We start from the raw sequence: 22,844 nt of genomic DNA, 5'->3' as shown, positions 1-22,844 counted from the left end.
CTGGCCGAACAGGATATGTTTCTCGGAGCTAATTCCTCTCCTCGACGGCTCGCCTTGGGCGATTCCGAACAGGGAGGACCTTCTCATCCTTGGCCGGAATTGTGAAACCTTTCATGTCTGGCTCCTAAGGGTACCAAATGAGGTTCACAGGGTTTTCTCTTGAGATTATCGAGACCATTTCAAATGCTAGGGCTCCCTCCACTTGGAACTGATCTGGGTAGATTTAACAGGGCAGAAGAGGACCTCTTCGCCTCTGTTGATAGCGCAATGTCTCCCCTACTTCTCCCCGAGTTGCCCAGTCCCCCCTCGGGAGGGGCTGATCATAGCACAAATTCGCCTGCATGCGTTTCCTTCTACTAAAGTTCTTATTACAGAACCAGCTTACTGCCAGTTTGCTTCAGTTCTGGATTTTCTGTAGAAAGAACTGTCAGCGGGCACTTGCCTCGCCACTGCCAGGTTCTATGTGGCCACTGCGGTTTGCCACGGCTTGGTGGGCAGGGTGCCCTCAAAGAGGCATCCTCATTATTGCCTGGGCCTACGAGGCGCGCGATCAAGCTTTGCCAGTATGTTTTAGGGCACACTCTACCAGAGGGCTCTCCTCCTCTAAAACCTTGTCTAGAGGTCTCCCTCTGCAGCAAGTTTGTGATGCGGCAGGTTGTCCTCTCCGCACACATTCATTAGATTTTTATAGTTTGGATGTTTTGCCACTCCGGGCTCTTATGCCCTTGAGTCGACATCTCAAGCTCATGTCTGGACAAGTTTGTGATGCGGCAGGCTGGTCCTCTCCGCTCACATTCATCAGTTTTTATGACAAGTTTGTGTTTCAATAGGGTTCTCTTCGCACACATTCATCGAACTTTATGGGTTAGATGCTTTGCTACTCCGGACTCTTATGTCCTTGAGTCGACATCTCAGCCCATGCCTAAACAAGTTTGTGATGCGGCAGGTTGTCCTCTCCGCACACATTCATTGGACTTTTTTAGTTTGGATGTTCTGCACTCCGGGCTCTTATGCCCTTGAGTCGACATCTCAGCTCATACCTGAACAAGTTTGTGATGCGGCAGGCTGGTCCTCTCCGCTCACATTCATCAGTTTTTATGACAATTTGTGTTGCGATAGGGTTCTCTTCGCACACATTCATCGAACTTTATGGGTTAGATGCTTTGCTACTCCGGGCTCTTATGCCCTTGAGTCGACATCTCAGCTCATGCCTGAACAAGTTTGTGATGCGGCAGGCTGGTCCTCTCCGCACACATTCATCAAAATTTAATGGTTTAGATGTTTATGCTACTCCGGGCTCTTATGCCCTTGAGTCGACATCTCAAGCTCATGTCTGAGACCGCTCGCGTTTTTGTGAGTACACTGCACAACCGTAGGGGTCCGGACAGCCCCAAGTGCGTTGGCGTGGGTATTGCGTTCCCCATAGCGCTTAGCAATGCAGCATCGTAGTGAAGCTTTTTGTAAAGGGAACGTCTCGGGTTACATGTGTAACCCTTGTTCCCTGAAAAAAGCAGAACGAGATGCTCCGCTGCTTTGCCGCACTGGGACGTCCCAGGACTGCTCTTCAAAAAGAAGTATCTGACGACACCTGGTGACGTATCCATTTATAGCCTGGCCACAGGTGCATCTAATGATTACATCAGCCGAGGCTATAAATTCCGGTCAATGTTCATTGACGTGTTACACACACTCTAGCTCGGTTCACAGCTAGAGTTGTTCCCCGTAGCGCTTAGCAGCGTTTTCAATATAAAGAAGCATCTTGCACAGGAGTGCCTGTATATATGGGTCATTCCTACAGTTTGGTGATATTTAAGTCCCCAGTACAAGTGTGTGTGGTATTTATAAAGTATAATTTCCCCGAATTACAATTTTGATAGACTTGTTAAAAATAATAAATACTTATAATGTTACACACTTCTGTGGGCTTAAAGTTAGATTTTAAATAATTCAAATCTGCATTTCCTAATGTCCCCGAAACTGCACATCAAACATTTTTAACAAATAAGTGCTAAATCATTGGATTTCTATTTTCCCCCCATACAATTAAGAATTTAGTATTACATTAAAATGTATTCTCTTGTGGTAAATGTATATTTCTAACACTGATAGTGGAGGTTTTTTGTGTATCCCTTGATTTATTGTCCACCCTGTTATGTCATGATACTGTGATCTTTCATTGAAGATACAGTTAATGTAATGAAATTACATCACACACACTGGAACATCAGCCATTCTGCTAAATTATTTTGAGTTGACTCTTTGGCTTTATTTATGTTTTCCTTTATTTTGTGGAGTTATTCATGTGTTGTCAAGCATAACATGTCCACCCTGTTATGGGAAGATATGTGAAAAATTAATGTAATTTTAAAACTTCAATATTCAGTTTTTCTGGTAACAGAAATAAAATCATCAATATTAGTTTACAAATATGTTTGCTAGATATCAATCACAGACCATGAATTGGCTAATTTATCCACTGAATGTCCACCCTGTTATTGTCCACCCAGACGCTGCCCATTTAACTGGATGTACATCTGAATTCTTTAGCCATTTGACTTAACTAATTTACAAAAAAATGGCTAAATTACTAAAAACTTGCTTAATTGCTTAATGCTTTTTTAATTCTCTTATTACTTGAAGGGGTCATGAAATGCACTTTTTATAGTTTCATTATCTTGCCTGAGGTCCACTGATAATGTTAGTAAAGTTTTCAACCAAAACAGTCATAACTTTGTTAGCGGAGGGGGGCGGGGCCGGAATATCGTGCGCCTGGTCCTCAATTGGCCTGATGTGGGATAAAGGCGGCCGGTGACGATGGTTCGAGAGAGAGAGAATTACGGGCATGTCCGTCATGTGTGTGTTTACGTTTGTGTGTTTTGGTTTTGAGTTTCATTAAATATTATTTATATTGACAAGCCGGTTCTTGCCTCCTCCTTGCCCATCCTTTAACTGTGTTAAATAAGCAAATAAACAAGCACCAAAACATTAGAACTGTACATTTCACGGTTCATACATAATGCACATCAAACACATTGCATCCAAATATATTAGACTATTCATCTCAAACACAACTGTTAACACTCACACCCTGTCTACACTTTATAATCAATGATGCTGTCTACTATGGAAGCATCCATTGTGGCACGTCATGCCAAAAGTAAACAAACAGGTGTCCCGTTCCATTTTTTGGAGAGGAAACCTTGGACAGATATTAAATAATAAGGTATTTAAACTTAAGGCAAAATTTAAGTGGACATAGTGGTGGACATGCAGTAATGATGTTTGCCATGAAGAAAATATTGACTTTTGTATCAAGGTTGACTTTTATTTGAGTTTTCCTATGAAAGTTTTTTGAAAGGAGTGTATAACTCCAGGAGAAGCACTTCTATCATACAAGATATTGATTCTAGAGAAATCAGACGAATGTGACATTACTTCATGTTTTTATTAGTGCTTAATAATTTTACATTTGTTAATTCCATGCCCAGTGTCATTTATACTACCATGCAAAAACAAAACACAGTAACTATATAATCTGTTATGACCTAAATCAGGTCTCATTAGCCCATGATCTGCCCTGTGACAGTTGAGTTTGGCTGAACTATCTTCAGATTAAGATCCATACAAAATCCATACTAAAACCAAGTTACTTTGAAGCCAGTTTGCTTAGTTGTAGCAATAGTTACTGTATTTTCCCTTTTTGGCCAGTGCAAGTGAGACATAGCTGCCTTGAACATTGTTCACCCCTAAAAATCATAATATTTCTGGGGAAAATAGTTGATGCTCGAAGCATTTTCTGAAGGTCTAGCGTTATGAGTTCTTTTGATGTGCTGTGATATTGTTCTATGGAGACCTCTCAGTTATGGACAAGACTATTGAAGCGTAATCAAACTGAACTGCACTATCAAGATTTCTCACTGAGGCTGCATGCTTCCCTAACTTTACTGCAACATCTGGAAGAAAAAAATCATAGGCAAATTCTCCCAGACTGTGTCTGCTAAATAAATGAAGCACTGTTAATGGCTTGTTTTTTAAGTGACTGTATAAACTGAGTGGTTCCTTCTTAAACAGGTTTGTATAAGGATAGTATGTCTTAAGTGGATTATTACAGTGTTTCCCAACTGGTCTTATGTAACATGACTATTTTAGTTTTGAATAGTGTATTTAATTGTATTTAATTTTCAATTTGTCCTTTTAATATGGTTCCCCTTCTGTCACTCACTCGACGTTGTGTCGATTGTAGTGACACAAGGGGTCTCTTCTGAGAGCCTCGCGTACCTCTGAACTTGAGAAAAGGCCAACGTCAAGTTAGCAGACAGAATTTGCATGCCCCGCCCCGGACATACGGGTGTAAAGGGGAGCAGGCGAGCGAATGTCAGACCCCTGGGCGCTTCGACAGCACTTTCATTGCCTGAAAGAGTGTTTCTCCTCCTAATAGAGTTTATTTCCACTAAAAGAGTTTGACCCCTGGGCGCTTCGACAGCACTTTCATTGCCTGAAAGAGTGTTTCTCCTCCTAATAGAGTTTATTTCACTAAAAGAGTTTGAGTTTCCACTCATAAAAGTGCAAAACACAGCAGGCATTGAAGGTCCTTTTCAGGACGCGTCTTTTTCAAGATGCCCTTCCGCCTCTGTGTAGTTCCTGCGGTCGATTTCTCTCCACTTCTGATGGTCATAAAAGCTGCCTCGTGTGCCTGGGCTGTTTTATGAATTGTTCATGTTCTCAGTGCGAGAATATAGCCATGGCAACATTGTGGTCGCAGCTTTAATTTTTCACGAGAGAAAGCCACTTCAGCCGCCTCCCACGTCTTTCCTTCTTCCTACAGGATTGAGGAGGACCCGGCTGGCATTGTAGGTGATTCAGGGATAACGACAGGCTCGGTTTCGCTGGGTAAAACCCCACAAACCACCTGCCCCCCGGCACTCTTGCTTGCTTCCGTCCGAGCTTGGGATAAGTGTGGCTCGCCTCGTGGCCAGCCGGCATTCTCCTTCGAGCCGCCGGAATTGGATGGCGATTTCGCTGCTGCATTGGAGAGCATCACAGCGGCGTCTGATGTTGATGACTCATCTGGGCTGCCACCTTCTGGTCTGCTCGCCCAGTCTGAGCCGCTATGATTTCCCGAAACCTCCGTTTCCCCCCTCACGGCTACTCGATTGGTTCTCGCCCGCCATCTTCTCCTTTGGAGTCAGCCATGACCCAGGTCGCTACTTGCCACTCATATCCCGGGCGACCGCAACACGGCGGCGGACGCGCTGTCAGGACAGGTCTCGCTCAGCGGAGAGGCCCAGCCTCTTCGTTGCTGTGTCCAGTACATGCTTTGCTTTTCCATGTGGACCGCACGCTGGTCTCTAGATGCTCTGAGCAGCTCTTTGTCTGCTTTGGCAGACAGCGGAAAGATAACGCCATCTCCAAACAGAGGTTAGCTCATTGGGTTGTTGATACTATCCCCTACCCTATCACACCAAGGCCGTTCCCCCTCCACTTGCAGGTTCAAGCACACTCTACGAGAAGTGTGGCATCCTCGTGGGCACTGGCCCATGGCACCTCCCTAGCAGACATCTGCAGAGCAGCGGGCTGGGCAACACCCAACACCTTTGCTAGATTCTACAACCTCAGGGCTGAGTAGGTCTCGTCCTATGTATTGTCAGGTCCGAGCAGGTAGAACTCAGTAATACAGAACTCTGAGTGCTCCGTGTTGGGCTTGGGCTCCACAGGCATTTTTCCTGCTTCAGGCAACTCCCAGTGTTGTATTTTCCGCAATACAGTCACCCTGCTGGCAGGACCCGTGTCTCCCTTGGGTAGTCCTCGCTGCCCCCGGTTGCTGTGTCTGTAGCAACTTGTCCCTTGTCAGGCAGGATCTACCAATGCACCATGTCCACGGGTGTCTTGACAACCCCGGTGTGTATTAGCCTCAAGTTACCTACCCCCAGTCTGGGCAGGTTGTGGTCTCAGCAGGGCCTTTTCCCCCTGAAAAATAGGAAAGGAAAAGGACACCTTTCCCGATGCGTCTATAGTGTTAAGATAGCCCCAGCCGCTTTATAACTCTATGACGAGAAACATAGAGAGAGAAAGGCACGGCTGGCCGGCTGGCTCCCATACAAGTCATGTACCTGATCCCGTACGGGTGCTGGGAACCTAAGAGCGGTATATGACACCTTTTATTGGGGGTGTTGGGGAGGGTTACGTGCAGCCGATCCAGCTGCTTCTAGCACGCAGCAGCCTGCTTGCACCTGGCTCGGCAGTCACGTAACATTGGTAGTGCATGGTGTTTTGAAGTTGGACCCCTTGTGTCACTACAATCGACACAACGTCAAGTGAGTGACAGAAGGGGAACGTCATGGTAACTGTTGTAACCTCCGTTCTCTGAAGGAAGTATCAATACATTGTGTTCCCCTTGCCACCTCACTATCCCTACCACTGTAATGAACCGTAACCATATTCTCTGCTCCTCAGATAAATCCTGTCTGACAGTCGCTCGCCCGCTCCTCTTTATACCCATATGTCCGGGGGACATTCTGAAAATTCTGTCTGCCAACTTGACATTGGCCTTTTCGCAAGTTCAGAGATATGTGAGGCTCTCAAAAGAGACCCCTTGTGTCACTATAATCGACACTTCCATCGGGGAACAGAGGTTACAGTAGTAACCATGATGTTTTCACTCCAAGTCTGTTTAGTTTTAGTTTTTCAGTAAATTATTTTTTATAGTAACACTTTACTTTATGGGTGTATTCATTATCACACAGTAGGTATGAACTACTGCAACAATAAACAATAATTTTTAAAAACATTGAATAATATTGGTTATTGTTTATTTATCAAAATACTATTATTCTATTAGGTGTTTGATTAGGAAGGAGTCCAAAATGTGGATTACTGAATACTGTTGGGGGGCCTCCAGGAACAGCCTAATGTACGATTGACTAATTTATGATTTATCAGTCCAAAAATATAAACTGTGTAATGAATTATACAATTTTGATAATACTTCAATGAACTTCAATTGGGATGTTAGTACCTTTGCATGTGGCTGTTGAAAGGTGACTCTTGAGTTGTTGGCCAGGGCAGAATACCTCAACAGGTTGGTGGGTGTATCTGGAAATCTGTGTAAACTTCCTGTCTGGCTGTGTAGGACAGATGAAAAGCAGATGTGTACTGTGTCCTTCAGGGCTTTCAGCTGTGACTCCTGCAACAAATTAAATGAGACAACACACATGAGATGAATGGGCAAATGTTTATCTCTATGTCATCTAATAATTTTGTCCTCAAACCATTTGCTCCATGCTCACTGCCATAAATTGCAAAATCACTGGCCTAAAAAGATAATGGAATTAATTCTAAATGTTTACATTTAAAAATACAGAAGCAGCGAACATTGAATTGAATGATGGGTTCATGCCAGACTCAGGCTCACCTTGTCCAGTGCGGCCTTCTCCAGTTCATCTTTGGCAACTCTGAGTTTATTCTCCAGGTCCATCAATTGCTGACCCTGCACAGAAGATGCATTGCTCCTCTTATGATCTTACCAAACTTAATCTGACAAGAGTCCTACTGACAGTCAAACTATTCATTTATGTTGTGGCAGACATTTACTGAAAGTTACTTAAACAAAATGTGTGTGTGTGTGTGTGTGTGTGTGTGTGTGAGCGTGTATTTATCACTTTGTGGGGACCAAATGTCCCCATAAGGATAGTAAAACCCGAAATTTTTGACCTTGTGGGGACATTTTGTCGGTCCCCATGAGGAAAACAGCTTATAAATCATACTAAATTATGTTTTTTGAAAATGTAAAAATGCAGAATGTTTTCTGTGAGGGTTAGGTTTAGGGGTAGGGTTAGGTTTAGGGATTGAATATAAAGTTTGTACAGTATAAAAACCATTATGTCTATGGAAAGTCCCCATAAAACATGGAAACACAACATGTGTGTGTGTGTGTGTGTGTGTGTGTGTGTGTGTGTGTGTGTGTGTGTGTGTGTGTGTGTGTGTGTGTGTGTGTATTTATCACTTTGTGGGGACCAAATGTCCCCATAAGGATAGTAAAACCTGAAATGTTTGACCTTGTGGGGACATTTTGTCGGTCCCCATGAGGAAAACAGCTTATAATTCATACTAAACTATGTTTTTTGAAAATGTAAAAATGCAGAAAGTTCTCTGTGAGGTTTAGGTTTAGGGGTAGGGTTAGGTTTAGGGGATAGAATATAAAGTTTGTACAGTATAAAAACCATTATGTCTATGGAAAGTCCCCATAAAACATGGAAACACAACGTGTGTGTGTGTGTGTGTGTGTGTGTATGTGTGTGTAAATTTGCCATTTAATTTTGTATAAACAAGAAAACCTGGAAACATTTGTATTTAATGTCCGTTCCATGATGGTATTTCCCAGAGGAGGTGAATGCAGATATATGCTCCAAAACCTACTGTGAATGCATACCTAAATTAATTGAGCATGATACAGTAAACATCATTCAAGCAAAAATATGTAATGACCTTCCTTCACTATGTCATTAGTTTTATAAATATTATTATATCACTGTGGCACTGTGTGAAGGCAAAATCTGATTCATTGAGACATGCAAAGTAGGCAGATGATTACGACATGCTTTCTGGGGAATAGAAAGTATGCTTGGTTATAAGAGAGACATTTGCAATTCATTCTCTACAGCATGAAATTAAATGTTCATTCAGACATTTCGTAAATATGAGTAGTCATCTAAAATCCGACATAAGCAGGCTCTGATTTTGCATTTGCGGAAATTTTAATGTTCCTGAAATCCTGAAAAGTGTGACTTTTGTGTTGAACAGCAGTTTTGTTTACATTCAAGAGCCATTGATTTGTAGGGGAATACGGAATAGCGGAACCTTAAGGAACTGATAAGCCTTAAGTTTTGTCCAAGAAATAAAATCAATGGAAAAATCACATCAGTCCCAAAAAAATATGCTCTTAGAAAGTGTTCCTCTCAGCAACTCAGTGGTTAAGCATATATCACAGTTAATATACAACAAAACATAAACTTTGTAGGTTCACAAGCGAAAACAAGATTGATGGATTTTTTCAATCAAATCTTTAATAGTTTATATTGTATTACACTATAAGTGAACTTGTGACTTATGACTCTAAATAAATGTCTGCTTTATACAGTTGTATGCTGACAGTTCTAGATTTATAGCGTTGTAGCACATTTTGTACTGGGGTTTGCTTTCAATTGATGTGAAATTACCATAATTACAGTAGATTGTGAAATATCCTTATTTGATTGTTAGCAGCTGCCAATTAATCAAGAAAAGTTTTTTCAAAGTATAATTAATACAAAGAACTTTGCAATCATTCTGAATGTCCAAGTCGGAATTGCCTCAACAAAGAAGTAACTAAGTGATAAAACTGTTTTTTTTTTATAATTTTGCTATAAAAATAAATAAATAAATAAAAGCAAATAACAACACATCCATAATCTGCTAAATAGCACCCACATAAATGCTAATGTTATCATAGCCAAATAAAAAACAAGATAAGCCTTTATTGCTGGAGGAATTGTTAGAGAATTTATGGTTTGTGACAAAGTCACTGCCAAGTAAATGAGAATACTTTATGCTAATATGTTTAGGTAAACAGCCCAGTGCCACACGACGTGTTACAGTCTCTCTCTTTGAAAACAAGGACATAATTCAGCCACTTCACTCCAATACAATAAAACATGATTATGATAAATGGCTGTGCTTTGAATCAGAAAAAAATCAATTTAATGCTGGCTAAATCTAGAAAAATAATCTTGCTTTTGACAAAGAAGTCTTGCTGATTCTCTCTCTCAAGTGGTGCTGTGCTATCCTCAGCCACAGAATACTCTTCCTTTGCCTCACATTATTGAACAATGTCTCTTCGATCCGTCTCATACTTAAAAGGCAACTCTAGATATAAACTCTGAAAAGAACTTCTTTAATCACGAATATAAAAGGAAAAGGGATAATCTTCCTGCATCAATTTCAAATGGGGAAACAGAAATAGATGTTCAGTCTACCAGATAAAAACACATTAGAGGAAAGTATGCCCAGATTGGATATTGCTTTTTGACAGACTTTTCCCTCATAGAGCAGGCACCTCGACCAATTATAATAATAATCAGGGACATTATGGATGTTTTTTGTTTTTTTCACAAGGGGCAACCAGTGACAATCCTGACTTCCATGGTGTATTAGGGTAAAAAAAAAAAAAAACACTTAGTAGTTATTTATAAAAGTTTAATATGTGTCACATTGGTGTGAAAGTTTTTGAAAAGCATGCAAAGAGACATACAATAATCACATACAATAATAATACTTAATTATTACAAATAAGCTTTGTTCAAATATCCGAGGGGGGCATGTGCATTGTACTTTTGATTCACATTTGATTATGATAATTACAGAGTTTATTATTTTTATTTTATTTTTTCAAAAAACAATGCAAAGGACAACATTTTGCCAACATTTTAGTCTCCTTAATTAGGAAGCAATGCTGTTAAATTGCCTCATATTGTGTGAGAACCGAGTGTTTATATGAGAGTACCATGGGGCAATGTGCTGTAAATATCTGCTGACATTTTCCCATCTCACACAGCAAATAAGTAAGGAAAGGTCAACCTACATGACAGGAAAGTTCACTCTTTTTTTTACATGAATCTTGACTTTCCTGCTCACATGAAAAGGTCAAACTATTCAATTAGAATGTGCATATTACCCTTATCTGTTTTATTTTTCTGGGCCAAAAAATCTGTAAGAAAATCAATGGGGTAAGATACTGTATGTCACTGTATGACACTTGTGACACACCTTATGACACAAGTGTCTAGTGATGTCTATGGCTATGTTCACACCGCAGCTGAATGTGGCCCAAATCAGATTTTTTCACATATGTCACACATTTCACGCAGTCTGCACAACTAAAAGTGCACTGAATATGCCATTTTCCAATCCAGTTGGGCCACTTTAACTATGTTCAGACTGTCAATCCAAATCTGATTTTTTGTGTATCAGATCGGAATCTGATCTTCATGAGTGACTGTCGGCACTGTGTATTGCAACCGATCAGATTTTATTTGTGTGTCCCATGGCTATATTTCTGGCATATCTGCATTGGTTGCTAAAGCAATTACAATGCATCAGTATGCAAAAAATACAACATGGAGTGGAATGGAATAGAGATTTTAGTTTACAACATGGCACTGTAGCTGCAGCATGGACTATGCCTTATGAGACAGCGGCAGAGACGGAGGATGCTTCTATGCGCTGCTTTATTTAGTGTTTCACCAATATCATAGTTCAAAGTGGTGTGTGGTCCAGTCAGACTAGCATTGATTGGTGGACTTGTTTGGTAGCCACCTTTGATTAAACAATGTGGCAGTCGAACTTCAGAATGATTCCATTAATAATTATCTCAGCTAGACCTTTACACTCCGCCACCACACAGCTTATTTCCACCATCGTTGCCAGCATGTTTGCTGCAACAATGTGTGACGTATAACGTGTCTTTAGGTAGCATGAAAAAGTGACATACGGCAAAAAGCCATTTGAGATTTGATCAGAGCGGTCAGACTGAAAAGGATTTCCAGAAATGTGACTTGAATGAGATTTCAAACCAGGAACGTAGCTTGAAACAGATCGTATTTCATGTGATTTCTTGCCGTTCAGACTTGCTAAATAAAATAGGATTCCAAGTTTACATGCACAAAAATTTTATTTGGACTGACAAAGAACATTGCCTTTCAACATTGCTATATCATTTCTAGCTAATGCGTTGAGTTCTTTTTTAAGGAAAGAAAATAAAACTATAGGCTCAACAGTTGGGTACAGTGATTTGTTTGGTTATCATGTAGTAAAATATGTGCATGAAAAGATACAGAGATAGATTGAACTGTAAATGCTGTGCTCCTGCAGAAAACAGTTTCTATATTTTTCAAACTGTATTAAAACTCTAATTCAATCTAGTCAATGGAAAACTTAAATAATTATAGATAAAAACTCTTCATACCTCACATACTATATGTTTTGCTGTTTTCCCTGCTGTCCTATTTTATGGTGTGTGTTTTGCTCTTACTGTAAGTAATATAACACTCTTGAGCTTCAATAATAATGAAATTGTACCAAACAGAGGCAAATTACTTTATTTAAAAATACTTAAGCCTTCAAGATGGTTTAGACACAGTATATAGCAATTAAGATTCTTAAATACATTTTATTTACAATTCATACATTTATAAATGCAATTTAATTAAGTAATCGTGTTATAATGATGAACATGACAGAGTTTGTTATATGCATGCTCAGGGGGTGAACACACATGCCAGTCAGTTTAGGAGTGTTGGCTGTTCAGACCAGTCTCTGATATGAGCTACATTATTAATGTCATGTGAACAACCTGACAAAAAAAATCTAATTTTTAGCAGAAAATCTGATTTAGGTCACATTCAGCTGTAGTGTGAACATAGACTATGTTGTGGAAATGTCCACAGACCCCTTTTTGAGAGATCAAGGCCACAGTTTACCTTCCTCGGAGCATGTACATGCACCTAAAGTTCGCAATAAGTGGCCTGTGCATTTTACTGCAGGCTTTTTTACAAGCAAAAGTCTTTTTGCCTACACACCTTGTTACTCCTCCATTTGGACTCTTTGGAGGTGCAGTAAGTTTTCTTAAAATCTCTCATTTGATTGGTGTTTTAAACTGAATCAGAAACATAACTTTTGTGTGGTTAACATGACTCACACAATGGTAAACCAAACAGGACCCAGTCTGAGTTTCAGGCCTGTGGCCAAACTTTTCTGGTAATTTGATCTTTTCAAGTTGGTGCTAAGGCACCTGCACACCATGCAAGGCTACAGTAATGACACTTTCTCTTTGTTTGGTGCTTACCTTGAAAATTAAATCCTTTTTGCCATACCTCAGCTCTTTCAATTGGGCTTGTATTTTTTTGGACTGCAAAAGAAAGATAAGAGAAAAACGTGTGTTAGCTTATTCAAATAGTAAAATTGGTTTTAGATTGTGTAGCAGGGTTTTTGTGGCTGTGCCGAAGAGTTCCTTTGTGAAGGCTTGCTGGGCAGGGCTCCAATTCAAAGAAGACACCTTCACTGTGCAAATAAATTTAAAAGTCTTCCCTTCAGTGGACTGCATGGACCAGTCATTGATGAAAACACATTAACACATCAACATCCAGGCATACTCACTCACACAATAACACTCAGTCCATAGCATGGCAATGTCTTGGCTGTCTGCCTGTGGATGGCTGCCACAGTTGTAAACATTCACAGACACACACACTTTCAGTTCAGCCTCAGTGTCTTCTGTAATATCTCAGTAAATGGAAGTGGAGCGTAGTTCTAGCGGGAAGACCAGCAGTTGCACATCATCACATCATTAGCTGGGTAACTCCTAGCCAATCGCACTTAAGCCAATGCTTTATAAGTCCGCTCACAATCTATCACATTGCTGTTTCGGTGTGCTAACACTGCAACCTCCACCTCCCCACCACCACCAGTTGAGCCCTGTCCAGCAGGGGGGTAGGCTCCTCGCCCCTGCCTCCTATCTCGGCAGGACACGACGGTTCCGGGTACAACTACCTCGGACTGCCGGACGGGGCCTACGCCAAAGAGAGAGACATCACCTCCCGTTTTACATCTATCAAATAAATGGCATCTCAAACTTCACTCAAGCATGCGTGTCTTCCCGATAGAACTGAAGTTTACAGCACTTACACAAATCTAAGGAGACTCCATGTACACTGGCGGCCAAAAGTTTAGAATAATGTTCAGATTTTGCTGTATTGGAAGAAAATTGGTATTTTAATTCACCAAAGTTGCATTCAACTGATCACAAAGTATAGTCAGGACATTACTGATGTAAAAATCAGCACCACCACTATTTGAAAAAAGTCATTTTTGATCTAGACAGGCCCTATTTCCAGCAGCCATCACTCCAACACCTTATCCTTGAATAGTCATGCTAAGTCGCTAATTTGGTAGAAAATCACTTGCTATTATATCAAATACAGTTAAAATCTATTTTGTTCATTAAATGAAGTTTAACCTTGTCTTTGTGTTTGTTTTTGAGTTGCCACAGTATGTAATAGACTGGCATGTCTTAAGGTCAATATTACGCCAAAAATGGCTTTCTCTAGAAAGTCTTCAGTCAATCATTGTTTTGAGGAATGAAGGCTATACAATACTAGAAATTGCCAAAAAAAAAAAAAAAAAAGCATGAACAATTCATACAAAGGTGTGCACTTCAGTCTTCAAAGACAAAAGACAACTTGCTCTAACAAGAACAGAAAGAGGAAGGCCTAACTTTTTTAGGTTATAAACTGGTAATTACAAGGGTATTATGCTATAAAATGTGGTTTATTATGACATTTGTAGTTTTCCCATAATTGAAATTGCTTAAAAAAACAAACAAAATTATGTTTTTTTGAAAATGTAAAAATGCAGAAAGTTTTTTGTGAGGGTTAGGTTTAGGGGTAGGGTTAGGGGACAGAATCTATAGTCCATACAGTAGAAATATCACTGTCTATGGAGAGCCCTCATAAGGATAGCTGCACCAACAGTGAGTGTGTGTGTGTGTGTGTGTGTGTGTGTGTGTGTGTGTGTGTGTGTGCGTGCGTGCGTGCGTGCGTGCGTGCGTGCGTGCGTGCGTGCGTGCATGCGTGCGTGCGTGCTGTCACAATTGTACTGACCAGTCTTTAGAAATCACCCAGAGCAGAATTAAACCTTTATAATGTAAAATTAATTAAATGTGTTAAACTGCATCATAGGAATGTTCCGGGTTTAGTACAAGTTACTGTAAGCTTAGCATTTGTGGCATAATACTGATTACCAAAAAAAATTATTATGACTCGTCGCTCCTTTTCAAGTCAAGTGGTCAAGTCAAGTGGTTTTTATTGTCGTTTCAACCATATACAGTTAGTACAGTACACAGCGAAACGAGACAACGTTCCTCCAGGACCATGGTGCTACATAAAAACAACATAGGACAAACACAGAACCACATGAGACTACACAACTAAATACAATACCTATATAAAATACCTATATATACCTATATAAAGTGCACGTGCAAAAAGTACGGGAGAGTACAAGAAATTTCTGACAATGAACAGGACAATAGACACAGTGAGAGACAGTGCAGCGTCGACCAGTACACAGTAGTGCAAAAAGATGACAGTTTCTAAAAACATAACATATGTTTTCTATGCACATAGCAGTTATTGAGGTAGCAGACAGTTATAAAGTGACAGTAATTAAAGTCCAAAATCATATAAACATATTTAATCTAATTTAATCAAATATATACAGTAAAGTCAACCAATAAATTACATGAATAATTTTTTCTTATTTAAACATCTCTAATAATGTTTGTACGTAAAAGAGGTTACGTTTTAGATGCTGCCAATGCAGTGATATTGTATGTCACAGTCTCTATCCAAATGTACGAACGTGTGCTAGAAGTGCACAATGTACAAATATCTATAAATAGAGGAATTTAGGTGAATACTGTTGGCCATATTGGTGGTAGGGTTGCCAGCATTTTGCCACTTAAATATGAGACGCTTGAGCATTTTGCCGCTTCAATAGCGGATGTCTGCATTTCAGACAAAATACAGGATATCCCGGCTAATTCTGGACAGTTGACAACCCTAATTGGTGTGCAACAACCACGTGTAACATACCTCTTCTGCATGTATTTCACAGAGCTTGTTCCCAGACAGAAGTTTGTTCTTTAAGCTTTTATTCTGAAAGACAGGAAAATGGCAGTAAATATAGAGAGACTGTACGCTCAGTTTTATAACATCATGCATGAAACAAGTCCTGACTTCCTGTGTTATCTAGGTAAATACACTCAATTTAATGGTCCCCCTGTCCCTGCAGACAAAATAAATGCTTCAACTATTTCCATTGAGTTCTTTTTGACAGTTCCCTCACAAGCATATTGGAGCTCAAGGTGAACCAGGAGTATATGCCTTATTTCTGTAATAACCTGCACTGGATGTCTTTATGGAAATAGATGATGATAGATTAAGAATCAATACAGAGATGATGGTGCTGCTGAGTTTAATCTAGTGCTTATCTCCACCTCCTCCTTTTCACGTTCTCTACATTCCTGTCTTACTGATTCTTTTTGCTCTCTCTCTCACTCTCTCTCTTTCTCTATGCAAAACATCCGCTTTATTTCACTCTCAGATACAAGAACAGTTGATATAACATGTTTTCATTGTCCCTCATTAAAAAAATATTAAAAATATATGTACATCAATTTCATCATGCAATTTTGAACCGATTATGAAAATATAACCTTTATTATTATTACTATTATTCTTTTAAAATGGTCCCCAAAGTGTCCACGAGTTAATATTACATTAAAATTAATGTGAATGCCATTTTCTTGACCTGATATTAATTGATAAACTACATAGAATATTTAATTTTAACATTAATGTGTCTCACTGCAAGACCATTGAAATTAACAGCTGCAGTCAAAAAGTTTGCATCGTCTAACTGGATTACAGCAGCATTACACAACTAGGTGCCGTTTTTTTGCATTTCTTTCACATAAGGTACCTTTCACTCAGATCGACTGAGGATTTTACACTGAGTGACATTTGACAACTAAAATGACAAAGCTTTAATCTCAGCAGAACATGTGCATTTCAGACCATATTCACCATACGTCCTGCACTTACCGATATGTCATTAAATTAAAACTGAAAGTTCAACTGGCTCTTTTCAACTTTTACTGTAATTACAATACCTGCTGTGTAAAAAGTCACAGTATAACACCAACAAATTGACTAGGCAATAATAGGTGGTAGGCCACAAAGTTATTATATTAAAGTGACTGTGTGTATTTGTGAAATAGAGAGAAAGAAAGAACTAGAAAAGAGCAAGAAAGGAAGGGACGTACAGAGAGCAAGTGCAAGAATGATTGAGGTAATGATGTAGAATAGCACTGCAACATGATTCAATGAGGTGGAATTGGCTGAGTATCAAATCCACACACTTGCATTTCAACCCCTCTCTGAAGAGGAACGAGTGCCCAAGTCTGTTAGAAAAATGGCAGCTGTCATTAAAAGTGACATGTGGCCGCCCTTCTACAGACTGCAATGACACAGGGATCCACCCAAGCAGATAGGGTACAATGCAGACTGCTTGAGTTAAAAGGGGCAAGTCACTTAAAGCAGCAACCATGAAAATTCAGATCTGAATATTATGTAGCCATAAATCTTGCAGAAAAGAAAGAAAAAAAAGAAACGCGGCTGTTTGTGTAGTAAACCCTGAAGCTATATTGGCTGATAAAAATTGATTGAAGCCATAGCAAGTCATATAACTAGTGCTTTAACAAACTGATCAATTATTATGCTGTCATTACCTACTTATAGCTTAACTTCAAAGGGAAAGTTCTCTATTTTTCATTTTTTAAAGACCATTCTTCTGTAGGTTTTACCTTAAGAGTGTCAATTTTGCACCACTAGCATCAACAAATGGGATTGCAAAAACAAGCTTCTTAAAAACTCTTCCCGCTTGCTATGGGTCGGTTAAAATAAATTCTTGCCCCAAATTCATGCCATTGGTTAAGCCAAAGTTGCTGTGCTGGGCAAGTTGGGATGCTAAAACAGAGTCACAAAGCCACATTGTTAACACTTTTTGAGGAACCAACCTACAAATGGCTACTTAGAGATGTCTCTGCATATTAAGATATGATTGTACTTTGACATAGAAAAATTACCATATGCTACAGTATTTGGCAAAACTAACACATTAATAATATTTCCCTCTTTAATTTTTTTTAAAATGACCACAATGGCACCCAGTACCTCTTGCTGCAGGTCTTTGATGATTTTGGTCTTCTTTTCCATCTCCATTTTTAAGTACTTGATCTGCATGAAAGCAAAATAGAAAAAAAATGATCTTATTTTTTCCGTATTACAGCCAGAGTGGGGTTTTACACAGAAAAAAGCATAATAAATTGAGCATGATTTTTTATCTACTTCAAGTAAAAATTAAGTATGAATATCAAGAACAGACAAATATCAAAGGTAAATCAGATCTCACTGTACATTTGATATGCATACATTAACTTAAATGTTAATTAATAATTTCAGTCTTGACAGCTTTGAAAGATTTAGCACAAAAATGTGGATATAACATATTGATAGGATATTGGTTTTTGCGGACTAGATCTGCTAACGCTGCTACTGTGGCTGCTGCAGAGCAAGCACTGAGACTGGCTACTGCTAGAAAGTACACAGACTTATTGAGTTAAGCATGTAGACATGCTGATGCACAATTAGACAAAATGCAAGACATGCTGCATTGAGCTGCACAAATAGACAATACAAATAATCCCCACGTAGCAGATCTAGACTTGTGGTGCTGGGGTGGTGGTGGGTGTCAGAAAAAAAACTCCTGCAGAGCTCTGCAATGAAACTGGCTTGTCTGCAAATCTGAGAAAATTAAAACTTACACAAAGAGACACACGCAAGTTGATTGGCTACCCGATAACATGTCAAGGGACCAATCAACTTACACCATGCGAGGCGATTGGCTTAATATGTCACATGTGAGCAAGCCAATTGGCTTCCAGATAACAAGTTCAAAGAATTTATCAGATTGCGGCACATAGAGGTTTATGGCTGGACTATTGTCATATCTGAATCACCTTTAATCCCAGTTAACAGACCTCTGGTAAATATTCAGATTAAAAGAGAATCATAAAAATAATTAAACTTGAGTCTATATGGAATATAAATGTGGAAGTGAACATTTCCCAAAACAATCCAGAGCGCTGTACAAACAGGCTTAAAAGAATCAGAAGTGTTTACAGCCCTAAGGGTGAACCACAACACCAATCAAATAGAATATTCCACTATTGCCCCTTATTCCTTATTCACCCAGCTCAGCCCTGAATGTCAAACTTCCTCAACTCTCACACTCCCACTCCTGCCTCCACCCAATGCATACACTGTGGAAAAATAACAACACATCTAAATGCTGAAGTTGAGCAGCTGTGCACTTTTCTGGACAATATAGTAGCGTTCCAGCGGGTGTTTTCATTCTGATTAGCACTTTAATTGAATTCAGTCCGAGGTCGCACGTTGATATACTGCAGTCAATCAATAAATATTTGGTGCAGTCTTGTTTTTTAGATTGCAATAGAATTGAGTTTCAATTCTCATTTTCTGGCTGCATACTTCTTCAAGTTTGCGAACTATAGACCTATGCATCCTGGAAATGGAAATATCCTCACTAATCATGTTTCATTTCAAGTAGAAAGGCTTTATATCAGATGTGCATCAATTATATCATCCATGTTCTAAAAGTAAACTTATTTAATGAAACAATATAATTAAATAATGCATGAGATGGAGAAGTGATATTTCTTTGTTACATGGTGTTGAATACAAAATGTTTAGTGGGATAGTTTGCCCAAAAATGAAAATTCTATCATAATTTTGTCACCCACATGTTGATCAAAACTTGCATGATATAATTTATTTCATAGACCACACTAAGAGATGCTATGCAGCATGCTCATGCTATTCTATTCCAATGAAAGTGAATGGTGACCAGATGCTGCCATGCTCCAAAAATGACAAATAGCACCTTAATACCCATTACAGTAGTCAATATGACTTGTGCACTACATTTCATGTCTGCTGAATTCATATGACAGATTTGTGTGAGGAACAGACTGAAACTTAAATTATGGGAAAGTATGGACTACTCAGTGATGGGCAGTAGCGAGGTGGTAGCTTCGCTAGTTTTTAAATCAAGAAGCTTTTCAGTAACATAGCTATATTTTTGACTAGGTAGCGGCGTAGCATTGAGGAAAGCTACAGTTCAAGTCAGAAGTTTATGTACACCTTAGCCGTCTTAGATCAGTTAGGCTCACTACTTTTTTATAAGAATGTGAAATGTCAGAATAATAGTAGAGAGAATTATTTATTTCAGCTTTCATTTATTTAATTAATATCACATTCCCAGTGGGTCAGAACTTTACATACAATTTGTTTGTATTTGGTAGCATTGCCTTTAAATTGTTTAACTTGAGTCAAACATATTGGGTAGCCTTCCACAAGATTCTCACAATAAGTTGGCCCATTCCTCCAGACAGAAATGGTGTAAATGTGTCAGGTTTATAGGCCTCCTTGCTCACACATGCATTTTCAGTTCTGCGCACACATTTTCTAACAGATTGATGTCAGGGCTTTGTGATGGCCACTCCAATACCATGACTTTGTTGTCCTTAAGCCATTTTGCCACAACTATGGAGGTATTCTTGAGGTTATGGTCTATTTGGAAGACCCGTTTGCGGCCAAGCTTTTACTTTATGGCTGATGTCTTGAGATGTTGCTTCAATATATCCATATAAATTTCCTTCCTCATGATGCCATCTATTTTATGAAGGGCACCCGTTCCTCCTGCAGTAAAGCACCCACACAACATGATGTGCAATCCACATGCTTCATGGTTGGGATGGTGTTCTTCGGCTTTCAAGCCTAATCCTTTTACCTCCAAACATAACTACAGTCATTGTGGCCAAAAAGTTCAGTTTTTGTCTCATCAGACAAGAGGAAATTTTACCAAAAAGTACAATCTTTTTCCCCTTGTGCACTTGCAAACTCTAGTTCCCCTTCTGTCGCTCTCTCCACGTTGTGTCAGAGAAGCGACACTAGGGGTCTTTCTTGAGCGCCGATATTCACCTCTGAACTATGAAAAAAGGCCAATGTGAGTTGGCAACCAGTATTTGCATGTCCCGCCCCCGGACATACGGGTATTTAAGCGGCGCAAATACGGGAGTTCATTCAGAAAATTTCTTCGGAGCCGATGGCCGTGTTTGCAGACTGCTGCGTTTTACACACCAAGTTCCTGCTATCCTCTGCTGCATGCTGTTGGATTCTACGGCGCACAACAGTGGCTTTCTCCTGTTTGCACGGCTGTGCACTTCCTGCCCCTGAGCGCATCGACAGTTGCAGAAAAGAAAGATCTCTCACGAGTTCTTTCATTCATAAAAGAGTGATTTTATTTAAAAGAGTCATTTCCTCTAAAAGAGCAAAAACACAGCGGCGTTGAACGTCCTTTTAAGGACGCGTCTTTATAAAGATATCTTTCCGCCCCTGTGTTGTTCCTGGATGCGGTAGAGTACTCTCCGCTTCCGACGGCCACAGGCGTTGTCTCGTGTGTCTGGGCAGCGATCACACTGAGGCTGCGTTTGTGGATGGTTCATGTTCTCATTGCGAGAACATGACCATGACAACGTTGCGGTCACGGCTTGCTTACAACCGTAAGCAGGCCACTCCAGCCGCCCCCCACGTCGCTCCTTCTTCCCACGGGATTGAGGATGATGCGGCTGGCGATGGAGGCGATTCGGGGATGGCAGCGGGTGCAGCTCCGCCGGGTACGCCCCCTCGGACCACCCTTGCCCCGGCACGCTCGTTGACTCCCGTCCCCGCTCGAGGTGGCGGCGACTCGCCTCACAGCCAGTCTGCCTACCCTCTTGCGATGGAAGCAGATGAGTTCGCCGCGACATCGGAGGGCGTAGGCTCTGATGCTGAGGGCTCCTCTGGGCTGCCGCCTTCGGGCTTGCACGCCCAGGAGGAGGCCGATGCACAGATTTCCGATATGCTTTCCCGGGCAGCCAACAGCGTGGGTCAGGATTGGAACCCTCCATCCTCCCCACAGCCATCACGGCTGGACGATTGGTTCTTGGGCGTTGGGCGCCACTCACAGCCTCGCCCCCCCCCGGTTCCTTTCTTCCCGGAGGTGCATGACGAGCTGATGTCTTCGTGGAGAGCACCCCACTCGTCGCACCGCCACCTGCTCATCCGCCCTCGCCACCCTCGACAGCGGAGTGCGCCATGGGTACACGGAGATCCCCCAGGTGGATAGAGCTGTTGCGCTCCACTTATGTCCCGGACACACTACCACCTGGCGGGGCTGCCCTGTACTCCCTTCCTGGTCCTGTACAGCAACATCCTCGCTCACCACGAAGGCCTACAGCGCTACCGGACGTGCCGCTTCCGCCCTGCATGCCATGGCTCTCCTGCAGGTCCACCAAGCCAAGGCACTTCGCAACATGCACGGGGGTGGCCCTGATCCCGACACGCTGCAGGAACTACGCTCAGCAACCGACCTCGCCCTGAGAGCGACAAAGGTCACAGCGCAGGCACTCGGGCAGGCGATGGCCACTCTGGTGGTCCAGGAACGTCAGCAATGGCTGGACTTGGTTGAGATGCGTGAAGCTGACAAGACTCGCTTCCTCAACGCCCCTGTCTCCCAGTTCGGCCTCTTCGGCGACACCATTGAGGACTTTGCCCAGCAGTTCTCCCTGGTGAAGAAGCAGACGGAGGCCATTTCGCACATCATGCCGCGCCGCAAGCTTGCCGCCATGGCCCAGGCCCCACCTGCTCGCCGAGGGCGTCCTCCCGTGGCCAGAAGACCTTCTGCTCCGCCCCAACCTGGGCCCAGCTCTCAGCCCCGGCGTCGAGCAAACTGCAGGAAGCATACGCCCCCTGCCTCACGGACCCCTTCGAGGACCCGGAAGGCTCCCAAGCGTCCCTGAGACAGCAGACCCAGAGGACAAGAAGTTAGCTCCGGAGGTGGTAAGACCACTCCGTCCCCCGGTGGAGGGCCGGGAGGAGAATCTTTTGTTTTTTCATTTGCCGCACCCCCTGACGGGGGCTGCGGTACCCAAATTCTCAATAAAAGAGCTATTTCCTTTACCTCTGGGTCACATGGCCTGCAAATGCCGTTCTCACGGCACTGTGCTTTCAGGCCTCAACAGTCTCGGCGCCCAGGATGCGGTGCTCCCGCCCTCAGCCCCACGACTGTTC

General features: G+C 41.4%; 1 protein-coding gene across 1 annotated transcript in view; it reads right to left on the bottom strand.

The window, feature by feature from the left end:
- Positions 1 to 22,844, bottom strand: part of LOC127622893 (leucine zipper protein 2-like) — a 167,255-nt gene that overhangs the window by 18,290 nt on the left and 126,121 nt on the right. Inside the window, exons 5-9 of the mRNA XM_052097029.1 lie at positions 17,826 to 17,888; positions 15,684 to 15,746; positions 12,878 to 12,940; positions 7,412 to 7,486; positions 7,016 to 7,183 (exon numbers count right to left, since the gene is read on the bottom strand). Of these exons, the coding sequence (XP_051952989.1) occupies positions 7,016 to 7,183; positions 7,412 to 7,486; positions 12,878 to 12,940; positions 15,684 to 15,746; positions 17,826 to 17,888 (432 nt within the window). The remainder of the gene's footprint in view (positions 1 to 7,015; positions 7,184 to 7,411; positions 7,487 to 12,877; positions 12,941 to 15,683; positions 15,747 to 17,825; positions 17,889 to 22,844) is intronic.

This window comes from Xyrauchen texanus, chromosome 29 (genome assembly GCF_025860055.1).
Source record: "Xyrauchen texanus isolate HMW12.3.18 chromosome 29, RBS_HiC_50CHRs, whole genome shotgun sequence".
In the NCBI taxonomy this organism is placed as follows: domain Eukaryota; kingdom Metazoa; phylum Chordata; class Actinopteri; order Cypriniformes; family Catostomidae; genus Xyrauchen; species Xyrauchen texanus.
This window is presented reverse-complemented; position numbering and strand designations above follow the sequence as displayed.